Here is a 12,918-nt window from a genome sequence, read left to right on the forward strand (position 1 = left end):
GATTCATAAAATATACTCATGCTCTTGTAAGTGGTTTAGAAATGACCTCCATATTTTTATTCGATTAGACTACCAAGTCAGTAGATGGCGCTACGCTCCTGTGAATGGAACAAAGGAAGACAACATAGGCTCAGCCCACGCATGCGCAGTCAGTAATAAATCACTGCCGGCTGAGTAAGGCAAGAACACACGTCGTGCCTCGTCGTTCACGGGTATTCAAAATGATAATTTCTAGACATGCTCATGATGTTAAAGGAATCAGGGACATATCGTGTGATGCTTTGGATGTGCCACATGTACAGATGAAAGCGTACTTTTGTGGCTTTGATGAAGTTGGGATTTGGATGTCGATTGGTAGTTCACTGCACGACACACACGAGAGCGCATACGTACGAACGCACGTGTGAATGTGGATGAGTTACTATGAATACGTATATGTTGACGGTATAGAGTCTATCTGAGTAGCACTCGACATTGTTCTATACTATAGAACACTGGTGTCAAAGTCAAGGCCCGCGGGCCAAATCCGGCCCACCACATCATTTTTTTCGGCCCGCGAAAGCAAATCAAACTTGTTAAATTCCATGATGATTGCTAAAATCTGAGCCAAAATTTCATATTTTTGGATGTCAACCACGATAAAAGTCATTATTCTTGACTTCAGATTTGAAAACGAGTTATTCATTAATTCGCTGTGTGCTCTATATGTAATATTTGAAGGGATTTAAACATTCCAATGGGTTCCCCAAATTCATAACGGCCCTCGAGAGGAAACCATAACGACAATGTGGCCCCCCCGCGGCAAAAAATGACTTTGACACCCCTGCTATAGAACAATGTCGAGTGCTACTCAGAGTCACAATCGCAAGAGTGCGTTATGAAAATAATAAATGACGTTTTTATTTCATGCATAAGTTTATTTTTCATGTCACTACAGTACAAAAGCATGCTAGATACGCAATGCATGAACTCAAGGAGAAAATGACATGCCATATCAAAGATCCCCCATTTACGTATTGCCCCCTTTTAACGCAGTTCGGCGCAGGATCGGATATATGGATAGTCCGGTTATATCGATATTTTTTTCCGTCTCCCGAGAATATCGATATAAGGAGACTTTACTGTATGTTGAATGTATAGGCCTACACATTGATGTTTATATTGATACCAGGTGCGGGTATTATTGAAAGTTTGAACCGAATTGTATTCTGATACAGTATTGACATTGCCGAATTGATGTTTTAATTAGTAAATATGCAGTCAGTAATAAATCACTGCCGACTGAGTAAGAATGCTGTCACGAAATCAGAATAGGATAGACCCGAGTTTAAAAGCCACGAATGATCCATTCTCAAGTCATGCTGACGTGTCTTTGAGTGCGTCGACGAGGGTGACATCTTGCGACTGCGCAGCTTCAATTGTGGCGGCAGCGCTTCCTGGGCGAAGGAGGCGACTCCAGAGAGAAGGCCGTCGGAGAGACCGGACGGGATTCGGGAATGTACTCCGTCTGATATTTGTCAATGTAAGGCTTGGCCACGGCCCACACCTGCGGCGGGTCAATCAAGGAGCCAATCAAGAAAGGACGGGCAAATACGGGACGCGGGCGGCGGACGTATATTTGGGCTACTCAAGTACTCGCCTTTTGGTCGAGCAGGAGGCGATGCGCCGCCTCGATGTCCGGGGACATGAAGCGGTCTTTAATCCAGGGCCTGCGGAAGCGTAGCGACAGATAAATATTAACCATCCCGTGGCTCCCTTCGCCGGAGCGGCACCGTCGTTGGACCTTGGCCCCGTTGTGTTTGACTTACTTGACCACGCTGCGCACCAGGTCGTAGACCTTTTCCAGCGGCGTGGTGGTACGCAGGGGGCGGAGGAACTCGATGCCCTGGCAGGCCGCCAATAGCTCGATGGCCAGGACTGGGGCCAGATACAAATGTTTTCACGCCGGGCCGTCGCGCCGCGCCGCGCCACGCGCAAGAGGCAGATGGTTCCTCACCTTGCTCCACGTGCTCAACCACTCTCAGGGCCTTCCTGGCAGCCCACCCCCCCATGGACACGTGGTCCTCCGTGGCAGCGCTGGTGGACAAGGAGTCCACGGAGGAAGGGTGGCACAAAACTTTGTTCTCTGAAACTGGACGCCAGATCCGAGTGAGGGAGGGAGGAAGTCAAGGGAGGGAGGCGCAGCGACGGGGTAACCAAAGAACGCCGGGACCCCACCCAAGGCGGCAGCGGTGCAATGTGCAATCATGAAGCCCGAATTGAGACCCCCCTCGTTGACCAGGAAGGCCGGCAGCTCGCTCAGCGACGGGTTGCAGAGTCTCTCGATCCGCCTCTCGCTGATGGAGGCCAGTTCGTGCACCGCGATGGCGAGAAAGTCCAGGGCCTGAAAGGAAGGCGGAAGGAAGGCTGGAAGCCGTCGCTTCGAAGGTTACCGCTTGTGGTCTTGAGTCTACCTTAGCCGGGTACTCCCCGTGGAAATTTCCGCCGGAGATCGTCTCCCCTCTTTCGGCAAACACCATCTGGCACGGCCAATAGGAAAAAAACCAAAGCCACCGCGGATGTTCGGATACCCCGGCTTTCAGACAAGGCCGACTATCCAGAAGACTTGGTCATACACCCGATCACAACGGGGCCCAACGCTGCCGTGTCGCCCAGGCCATCTTGAACACCACCCCCACCCCCAAATCAGCAAGCCCTTGCGCTTCTCACAAGAGTGACTCCGGAAAAGACGGATACCGGGTTGTCCGTGGCGCTGTTGATTTCCGTGTTGATGATGTTGAGGACAAAGCGGATGGTGTCGTTGGAAATGCCGTGGACCTTTGAAGCAGAGCGGGAAGTGGGAGCCCGCACATTTCAGCGTTAAGGCGCAGGGGGCGCGAATGCCGACGGGATGCCGCTTTACCTGAGGGCAGCAGCGCATGGTGTAAGCATCCTGGACTCTGTCGCAGAAGCGGTGGCTCTCTGGACACACAAGCGCACACAACTTCCTTAGTCATCCCGTCGCTTGGCAAAACCCGACCCGGCCCAGGCTTGAGGCCACCTGCGATCTCGGAAGGGTGGTGATCAGAGTCCAGCAGCGAACGGAAGCGCAGGGCCACCTCCACCTGTCCCGGGTGGGGCCTCAACGAATGGATGTCTGCATCGCGGAGGGGGAACCGGCAAACGTCAAGTGCGTGCGTTGTGCACCACGGTTCGGTTCGGTTCGGGGCGGGGGGGTCGCTCACCGCTGTCAAAGGCCTTGGTGGTTCCCTTCAGCACCTCCAGGGTGAGCGCGGCGATGATGTCGGCCTGGCGGGCGATGGCCTGGGCTCGCTCCACCGCCTCCGCCCCCAGCGAGGTGATCATCTGGGTCCCGTTGATCAGAGCCAGGCCCTGTTGGGGGGAGGGGAGTGGACCTTTCATTCCACTTTGTCATCGCTAGCAGAAGACCTCGACCATCGTGTCGACCATGCGAATGGGGACGAGGGAACGATTGTGAAAAGAACCCGTTTTGGGCTGGATGCTCGTAGGGGTGACGCATGGTCCTTGTCTCGTGTTCAGAGACGAGGACCGTGTTGCCGTTTTCAACATTACCTCTTTGGGCTTCAGCGATATCGGCTTGAGACCGTGAGCCTCCAGGACCTGCGGACCAGTAAACGTAGGGACAACTTTAAGAGGCAAATGTGTCCTTCGGCAAGAAGGCCGCCGGGAAGGTCGGCGGCACCTAGAGACGGTTTCTTACGTATTTGGCGTCGGCCCAGCCGCTCTTGGGTGACCACATTTTCCCCTCGCCCATCAGCCCCAAGGCTAAGTGGGCCAGGGGCGCCAGGTCTCCGCTGGCACCCACCGTGCCCTTCTCGGGGACGAAGGACAGGCAGGAAGCTGCAAGGTCAGGTCCGGTTCAGCCGGCGACAACAATACGGCGCGGCGCCTCCTTGCCACACGAGTCCCACATGTGACCAGCAGGCGCCGGGCGGACCTTTTGCTTGCCGATGGCCCGAAATGCGGGCAAGGAAGGTTGATTTGAGCCGTGGTTGGGCCGGGAGAACCAGTCAAACGCCAAATGAAAAAAACAGAACGCTCCCTATGAAGCCAAGTTACAAATCCACTCAAGGGGCTCACACATGCACCCAAGCCCCCCACCCACTTTTTTGTATGTTTGCTCACTGGCGAACGGGGGGGCTTCCTGCTCGAATGTCGCAACCGCCTGACACCTTGGTTGCACTTTATAAAAATAACAATACAGTAATAATACATTTCATTTATAGCGCCTTTCAAAATTCTCAAGGTCACTTTACAGTCACAGGATAAGTTTTTCTGTCGGTGAGCAGCGGCAGCCACACGCGCCAGCGTATACTCAACCCGGAAATAAGTCACATAGATGGAAAGCTAGCTAGCCACTTAATAGATAGCCAACAGATAGCTAGCTGGATAGCTAGCCAGCCAGAAAGCTACATAGCTGATATGTAGCTCGCAAGCCAGCCAAGAGATAGCGAATAGATAGCTAGCCAGATACCCATATAGCTAATAGCTATACAGGTAGCTAGCCAGCTAACTAGCCAGCTAGATATAATAGATAGTAAATATATTTTTCTTGTGGACGGACTGTATCATAAATAGTATTGTTGTCCCGAATTTATTCGGGAATTGAACAGTGTGACGTAGAGCGCCATTCCCGAATTTGTTCGGATTTTGTTTTTTATCATGCTTGGGTGCCGATAAAGCGCTGGCCGGACCTCTGGCAATGTTTTTTTTTTCCCCCCTTTCCACGAGGGGGCAGCATTTACCATGTTAGCGCTAACTATCCAAAACTCGCTCCTACTCGGAGCCAAAGCGGAAACGGCTTGTTAGCGAGCAGCGGCTAAGATTCGACAAGGTGGCGGCGCTCACCGTTGAAGGCCTGGATCATGGCGTGCAGGGTCTCCAGAGAGATGCCGCTGTGCCCTTTGGCCAGAACGTTGATCCTCAGAGCCAGCAGCATGCGGGTCCTCTCCGGGCTCAGCGGGTTTCCCACACCTGCGCCACACGCCCGCGGACGGACGAACCGTTCAATAATAATAATAATAATAATAATAATAATATAATAATAATCCATTTCATTTCTAAGCGCCTTTCAAAACTCTCAAGATCACTTTATGTTGTAAAGTGTAAAATATGTTTTTCATGGGTGAGCAGCGGCAGCCACATGCGCCAGCGTTCACTCAACCCAGAAGTGACTCAAATAGATGGAAAGCTAGCTAGCTAATAGAGAGCTAATAGATAGATCATGCATGTGCAGTTTCAGGAATAATAACTTTTTCTTGCCTGGGTGCCGATAAAGTGTTGGCCAGACCTCAGGATATGTTTTTCCCATCCACAAGGGGGCAGTATTTCTATTTATTCCCATGTTGGCGCTTCGTTCCAGCTTCAGCTGTTGTTAAAGCTCTTTATAGCTAGCCAGCTATTTGCTATCTAACTAGCTGACTGGCTACCTAGCTAGCTATCTATTTGCAATCTATGCTATCTAACTAGCTAGCTGGCTACCTAGCTAGCTATCTATTTGCTGTCTATTCGCTATCTAACTAGCTAGCTGGCTACTTAGCTATCTATCTGTTTGCTCTCTATTCGCGATCTAATTAGCTAGCTACCTAGCTATTAGTTATCTATTAGCTAGCTCGCTAACTTTCCATCTTTTTGAATTATTCCGGGTTGAGTGAACGCTGGTACATGTGGCTGCCGCTGCTCACCCACTGAATAACTGATCCTGTGACCGTAAAGTGACCTTGAGAGTTTTGAAAGGCGCTTAGACATCAAATGGATTATTATTATTATTATAAACCAAAATGTATTTTGGACTGCCGCCCCCATTTCAATCTCATATAACTCCAGAGCCGTATAACTTAAGAATTAACGCATGTGGCTGAAACGCAGCAAAAAATGACGTTGACACCCCTGGTCTACGGTTTCTTATGCTGCCTTGAATGTTGACGTTGTCCTAAAAGTCCATTTTCTGTGGGTCCTGCAATTGGGGTGAAAATGACAAAAACCCTGGCACTGGAGTGGACATCTTTTTGCACATGGTCTGGCAGTCAATGAGTTAAGAGCGGGGCTGCCCGACTGGTCGCCTGCGATTGGTTCAGTTGGACGAAACAAACGGGTTCCGGTGGCGAGTGGAGCTCGGTTATTTTGGCATCCCTCAAACCGCGCTCATGAACCAAACGCACGTTGATGTTTGGAAGCGCCATTTACCTGCCGAGTGCGAGCGCACCAGGTTCTCCTGCAGCTCCCTGAGGAACACAAGCCAATCAAATCATTCCTGCACACCAAATATTTGCATGAGACTTCGTGTGTGTGTGTGTGTGTGTGTGTGTGTGTGTGTGTGTGTGTGTGTGTGTGTGTGTGTGTGTGTGTGTGTGTGTGTGTGTGTGTGTGTGTGTGTGTGTGTGTGTGTGTGTGCGTTTACTTGAGTTTGCTAACAGGAATGACGGTTCGAGCAAATTTTCCAAAACCGGTGGTGATCCCGTAAACAACTGCAAGTGGAAACAAACAGAAAGCGCACTTGAGTTGTTGGCTCCTCAGTTTTTTTTTTTTTGTTGCTTAAATGAATTAACTACCAAAATTAATGTAAAATTATGTGGAAAACGAAATACTCATGTAAAAAATCAACTATGTCAAATATTTGTATTTATATGGCTTGATTTATATGTGCACAGAGTAGTGATGGGAATTGCGGCTCTTTTCAGAGAGCAGGTTCTTTTGGCTCGGCTCACTAAAAAGATATGGCTCATTTGGCTCCCAAATGGCTCCTCAGTTTTTTTGTTGCTTAAATGAATTGACTACCAAAATTAACATAAAATTATGTGGAAAACGAATTACTCATGTAAAAAATACACGATATCAAATATTTGTATTTATATGGCTTGATTTATATGTGTACAGAGTAGTGATGGGAATTACGGCTCCTTTCAGAGAGCCGGTTCTTTTGACTCGGCTCACTATAAAGATATGGCTCTTTTGGCTCCCAAAAAGCTCCTCATTTTTTATTTTCTTTTTGCTTAAATTAATTAACGACCAAAATTCGTGTAAAATTATGTGAAAACCGAATTACTTGTGTAAAAAATCAACTATATCAAATATTTGTATTTATATGGCTTGATTTATATGTGTACAGAGTAGTGATGGGAATTCCGACTCACTTCAGAGAGCCTGTTCTTTTGGCTCGGCTCACTAAAACGATTCCGGCTTATACTACTACTACTACTACTAGTACTACTACTACTACTACTACTACTACTACTAATAATAATAATAATAATAATAATAATAATAATAATAATAATAATAATAATAATGATAATAATAATCCGGCTCCCATTTTCGGCTCCTTGTTAGGAACCGACTCTCTTTGTATACTTCAGAGACCAGACCTCTAAGAACCGGCTCGTTTGCGAACGACACATCACAAGTCCCTACCTTTGTTTTCCTTGACGATGGTGTCCAAAAGTTGTCTGGATTTGACAACCTTCCTCTCGGCCTCCGCCGACAGCTGACACGCCCGCGCCGCCGCCGCCGCAAGAAAACAAATAAGTCAAAAACATGGCATCAAAGACCAGGTCGGCGGCCGTCAAAAGTGTTGGGACGGCGGCTGACCGTTATTTTGTAGAGGCCTCGGCCCAAGTTGACCAGGTCCGTCGACGTCAGGCTGTTGCCGTCCAAGCAAAGACACTGCGGGGCAAAGCAAAAGGGGGCCGGGGCGTTGCCAAAACAAGAGCGAGCGAGTCAACGCGGGCGTGTCGGCGAGGACGCTTACGTCTTGGGGTTCTCGGTACGCCGCCGTGCTATTTTGTTGGATCACATTCATGTAAGGACCACAAGGCCAAGAGCGGAGTGCTGAAATGCAAAAGTCATCTGGCGCAAATGGATACAGGTGGGAGACCCCCGGCGTGCACGGGATGAAGTCGGGACACACCGTGTCGCCTTGGATGGCTGCAAAGGCAACGGCACCGTTCTTTTCATCGTCATCGTCATCATCATCATCATCATCATCATCATAATCCTCATCATCATCCTCATCATCATCATCATCATCATCATCATCATCATCATCATCATCATCATCCTCATCCTCATCCTCATCCTCATCCTCATCATCATCATCATCATCATCATCATCATCATCATCCTCATCATCCTCATCATCATCTTCATCATCCTCATCCTCATCATCATCGTCATCATCATCATCATCATCATCGTCATCCTCATCCTCATCCTCATCATCCTAATAATGATAATGAGGATAATAATAAAATAATAATAAAATAATAATAAAATAACAATAATAATAATAATAATAATAATAATAATAATAATAATAATAACAATAAAATAATAATAAAATAACAACAACAACAATAATCATAATAATAATAATTATAATAATAATAATAATAATAATAATAATAATAATAATAATAATAATAATAATAATAATAATAAGAGCAACATTTTTTTTCTGTGAGTGAGCAGCAGCAGTCAGACACGGCAGCATTCACACAACCCGCAAGTGTACACCACTAAGTTCCAATATAAAATGGTCATCGCAAAAATAGTTCCGAACAATTAACTAGTGCCGTACTGATGAGATCAAATAGTCATTGAGAGGTTAATAGTAACCCCACTTTCTAAGCCGGACACGTCACACCTCAAAATTGGCAAAATTTTGATGACGATGCAAACACAAATTAGCATCGCAAAGATAGTTCCGAACAATTAACTAGTGCCGTACTGATAAGCTCAGAAAATTTGGGTTCAGGCAATCGACAACACGGTCACAGTCCCCAACGGCGCTTTTGACCAAGGTAAATCATTTCTAAACTTTATCCGCCATTCACGTGACCTCCGACTCGGACCACGGCCCAGATAACGCCGTTGCGCAACTGCGCACACCCTGTGGAAAAACCACGGGAAAATTCCTCCCCGCTGGGGCTCAGCGCAGACTGACCCCGACGGCTTTGGTCTGGGAGGCAACGTTGGAGGAGCGCAACCCTACGGACCGATTTCAGGGACTTTGCGTCTTACTTTCAGGGGTCACTTTGCGGTCACGGGATGGGACTTTCTGTGGGTGAGCGGCGGCAGCCACAGGCGCTAGCGTTCACGCAACCCAGAAGTAACTCAAATAGATAGAAAGCTAGCTAGTTAGCTAATAGATACAGTAATAATAATGAGTGCTATCCAGCTATCTCGCTAGCTATCTGGCTAACTACCTGGCCTGCTATCTCTTGGCTATATAGCTGGATAGCTATCTATTAGCTGGCTTGCTGGCGTTTGTGGCTGCCGCTGCTCACCAACAGAAAAAAACTTATTCTGTGACAGTAAAGTGACCTTGAGAGTTTTGAAATGAAACGAATTATTATAATTCTCTATCATGATTATGATTATTACCCAGTTCCACAAAGTCGTTATCCTCCAGGACGTCGCCGACGGCGTCGTCGGCGTCCAGCAGGCCGAGGCCTTGGCACCTGCGCGCCGCCAAGCGGGCGTCCTTGAGCGCGGCGATGGTGCCGTCGTCGGGCTTGTTCTTCATGTAGCGTTTGAGGGCTTCCTGGCCCAGCCAGCCCACGCTGGACGAGGCGTCCCGGCACGGCACCGTCAGCCACTCGTCTCGGACGTGCACGGTGAAGCGAGGCATGGCGCCACTGAGCGCCGGCGAAGGGGGGGGTCGCCGATCCACGGAAGGGGCCTCGGCGGACGGGGAGCAATCGGACAAGCCCCGCCCCCCCTCCCAGAACCCACGAGCGCCACCGCCCACCCCGCGAGAGGCGGACCAGGGGTCGCTGGGTCACATGGTTGTTTTTGGGACAACACGGTGGGGGGGTTGAAAGCCACGTTTGCAGGCCAGCGAACGGAAAGCTTTAGTAAATCACTAACGTCGTGGCAGCCTAAACTTTGGAATGAAAAGGGGGAGGGGAAGCCTACTTAGTTCCATCTACGTTTCCCATGAAAAAAGAATACCATAATTGGTTCCCAGAAAGTGCGTCTAAGGCGAAAAGTGTGTATCCCAAAAATTAATTTCTCATAGGAAACCATTCAAATGAGAATAATCCGTTCAAAGTCAAGGCCCGGGGCCCAAATCCGGCCCGCCACATCATTTTTTTTCGGCCCATGAAAGCAAATCAAACTTGTGAAATTCCATGATGCTTGCTAAAATCCTAACCAAAATTTCATATTTTGGGATGTAAACCACAATAACAGTCATTATTCTTGACTTCAGATTTGAAAACGAGTTATTCATTAATTCGCTGTGTGCTCTATATGTAATATCAGCGAATATCAAATAGATGCTCGGTGGCAACACACAAGGATTCACCATGGCGTTATTGACGTGTTTTCCTTCTAATTTCGCCATCAACACGCCTCAACACGCCTCAACACAAAGTTTTTAGACCAAACAAAGTACCGCAAAATGCTTTGATATGATGAAAGGACTGCTACAGTGTGTCCTTTCTCGGTCATGGGCGTTCCTTCAGTGACGTGACATGAGGACTCGTCACCAACTCAAAAACAAGACTTCATGAATATTCGGCGCGAGTCTTAAAATGTAAAATCTAGCTATATGCGGTGGAATCTTTGTCAAATACGCTCAGTAGAAGTCATTTGAAGCCATTTTACCACTTATGGACACAACTTGTCGGGAGGCGTCAGTTGTCCTTTAAAACTACACACAATATACATTATTTTATGTATAATAAATGTGGGATGGTATTGTAATGAAAGCAATAAACTGTACTGGATAATAAAGTGGTTTTATTGAGCTTTGTGGTGGTCGTTGATCAAAAGCTGGCTGCCATTTAAGGAGCTGCAAGAACCAGCTCGTTTGCGAATGACACATCACTCATTGTGGCACTCCGTGTGTTTCCCGAAAAATAGTTGGTATGCAAAGATTATATTCTCGCAAATTTAACATTCGTCAGGTGAAAAGTTCGTTCGATAAAGCGTTCGTAAGCCGAGGTATCACTGTACCCGAGAGACAGCTAGCTAGCTAGCTAGCTTGCTACACGAATGGACAAATAATATCACAGTCAAAAGTGAAAATGACAAAAGGATCTCAAACCTGGACTCCAAAAGTTTTAATGACACTCTGGCGCCCCCGGGTGGTCGCGGGGTCCGTCCCTGACGAGGAAAGACCACCTTTTCACAAATCCATTCACAGGATTTGTAGACCATTTGATCAAGACGTTCGGATTAACCAGGCACTCCTGAAGGTATCGCGAAAGAATGCGGAAAAAAGATGGTGATTTTCATCATGTCAAATCTGATTTCAATTGAACGCAACTTCGGAAACGAATGAAAAGAAAACAACAAGCAAGCAAGAAAGAATCCAAAAACAAAATCAGCAAAGGAGAAAAGACGTCGCCACCAAAGACATTCTTTTTGTCTGTGGGCTGTAGCAAAATTCTATACAGTGACTATTTAAAAATACAGTGATACCTCCGTTTACGAACTTCATTGGTTCACAGAAAGTGTGTGTAAGTTGAAAAGTGTGTCTTCCAAACATTAATTTCCCATAGGAAACCATGAAAAATTACATTAATGCGGTACCAGGTCCCCATAAAACATAATTTTCTACTAAATAAGCCTTAAAACTACACACAATAGACCTCATTTTATGTATAATAAATGTGCTATGGTATTGTAAGTAAATAAATAAACTGTACTGTATAATCAAGTGGTTTTATTGACCTTTGTAATGGTCGTTGATGTCGTTGCCTCTTGATGATATCCAAGTGAAGTATATTGCTCTTCCAACTACGAATATGAAAATAACAATAGTAATAATAATAACAACAACAACAATAATAATAATTAGTATTATTATTACTATACTACTGAAGTATAATAATAATAATAATAATAATAATAATAATAATAATAATAATAATAATAATTATAATTATTATTATTATTATTATTATTATTATTAGTGGTAGTAGTAGTAGTATTACTATACTACTATTACTATACTACTGAACTATAATAATAATAATAATAATGATAATCGGTGCTTTTGGACGGTCTGCGGTTGGATGGATGCATGGCTTGAGGAGCCCGCGATAAGAAGAAAGCAGCGTCAGCGCAGAGCGCCGGCGCGTATGTGGAACTGTCGCGGCTTGGAATTGAAGCGGATTTATATGGGACAGGAGATGTGATTCGTCAATGGATGCTACAGCTGCCTGTTTGCTTTCAAGATTTAGCTTGTAGTAGACGTGCAAATTCCACCATGACGTCCCTGATCCGCTGCTGAAATAGATGCTTTGATCCTCTCCTCTTTCATCGAGAACTGCTTCATGTCATCACAAAGAGGGTACAGCAAGTCCTGAAGAATGAATGACTCTCTGAGTCTTTGTGTTGATTATCACTATAACAACTGGATCGTTTTTTTTTCGTGACTTTTTTGCTTGGTGTTCATTTTGTCAGAGTTTTCTTGAAGGCACCGTGACGGACGACAAAAATACGATGCGAGTTCATGGGCCCTCGGATTTCCCCCACCTAACCCCCTTCTCTCTCTCTCTCTATGCCTTATTTTATGTGTCATAAATATGCTATTGCATTGTCATTAAAGAAATCAACTGCACTGTATAATCAAGTGGTTTAATTGACCTTTGTGATGGTCGTTGATGTAGTTGCCTCTTGATGATATTCAAGTGAAGTATATTGCTCCTCCAACTACGGATATGATAATAATAATAACTCGCATGTATTTTCGCAATCCGTCACGGTGCCTTCAAGAAAACGCTGCCATAATGAACACCAAGCAAAGAACAAAAACGATAAATTTTTTATAATAATTAATAATAATAATAATAAATCGTTCTATAATAATAATAATAATAATAATAATAATAATAATAATAATAATAATAATAATAATAATAATAATAATAATACCACTACTACTAC

The 12,918-nt window shown here is 46.0% G+C and overlaps 1 protein-coding gene across 1 annotated transcript; it reads right to left on the reverse strand.

The window, feature by feature from the left end:
- Nucleotides 1-896: 896 nt before the first annotated feature.
- Nucleotides 897-9,713, reverse strand: hal (histidine ammonia-lyase). Its single transcript, XM_088995683.1, has 20 exons — nt 9,403-9,713; nt 7,884-7,944; nt 7,769-7,796; nt 7,609-7,683; nt 7,432-7,504; nt 6,422-6,488; nt 6,208-6,245; nt 4,870-4,995; nt 3,722-3,861; nt 3,574-3,621; nt 3,225-3,372; nt 3,041-3,136; nt 2,903-2,961; nt 2,737-2,817; nt 2,454-2,519; nt 2,218-2,383; nt 1,997-2,131; nt 1,809-1,917; nt 1,640-1,709; nt 897-1,546 (listed from the first exon to the last, which is right to left on the reverse strand). Exons 1-20 carry the CDS (start codon nt 9,647-9,649, stop codon nt 1,415-1,417), a joined length of 1,965 nt encoding a protein of 654 aa, XP_088851809.1. The 5' UTR covers nt 9,650-9,713; the 3' UTR covers nt 897-1,414.
- Nucleotides 9,714-12,918: the final 3,205 nt, after the last annotated feature.

The sequence above is a fragment of the Hippocampus bargibanti genome, linkage group LG05 (assembly GCF_051943395.1).
Source record: "Hippocampus bargibanti isolate YZ-2025 linkage group LG05, ASM5194339v1, whole genome shotgun sequence".
Classification (NCBI taxonomy): domain Eukaryota; kingdom Metazoa; phylum Chordata; class Actinopteri; order Syngnathiformes; family Syngnathidae; genus Hippocampus; species Hippocampus bargibanti.

What these genes read in the sequence shown, in the direction of transcription:
- hal (XM_088995683.1), bottom strand. Translation starts at nt 9,649, where the DNA reads ATGCCTCGCTTCACCGTGCACGTCCGAGACGAGTGGCTGACGGTGCCG. An exon ending in ACGCCGGGGGTCTCCCACCT is followed by an intron (nt 7,797 to 7,883) that starts GTATCCATTTGC and finishes CCAACAAAATAG; the next exon opens with CACGGCGGCGTACCGAGAAC. An exon ending in CTGGTGCGCAGCGTGGTCAA is followed by an intron (nt 1,710 to 1,808) that starts GTAAGTCAAACA and finishes ACGCTTCCGCAG; the next exon opens with GCCCTGGATTAAAGACCGCT.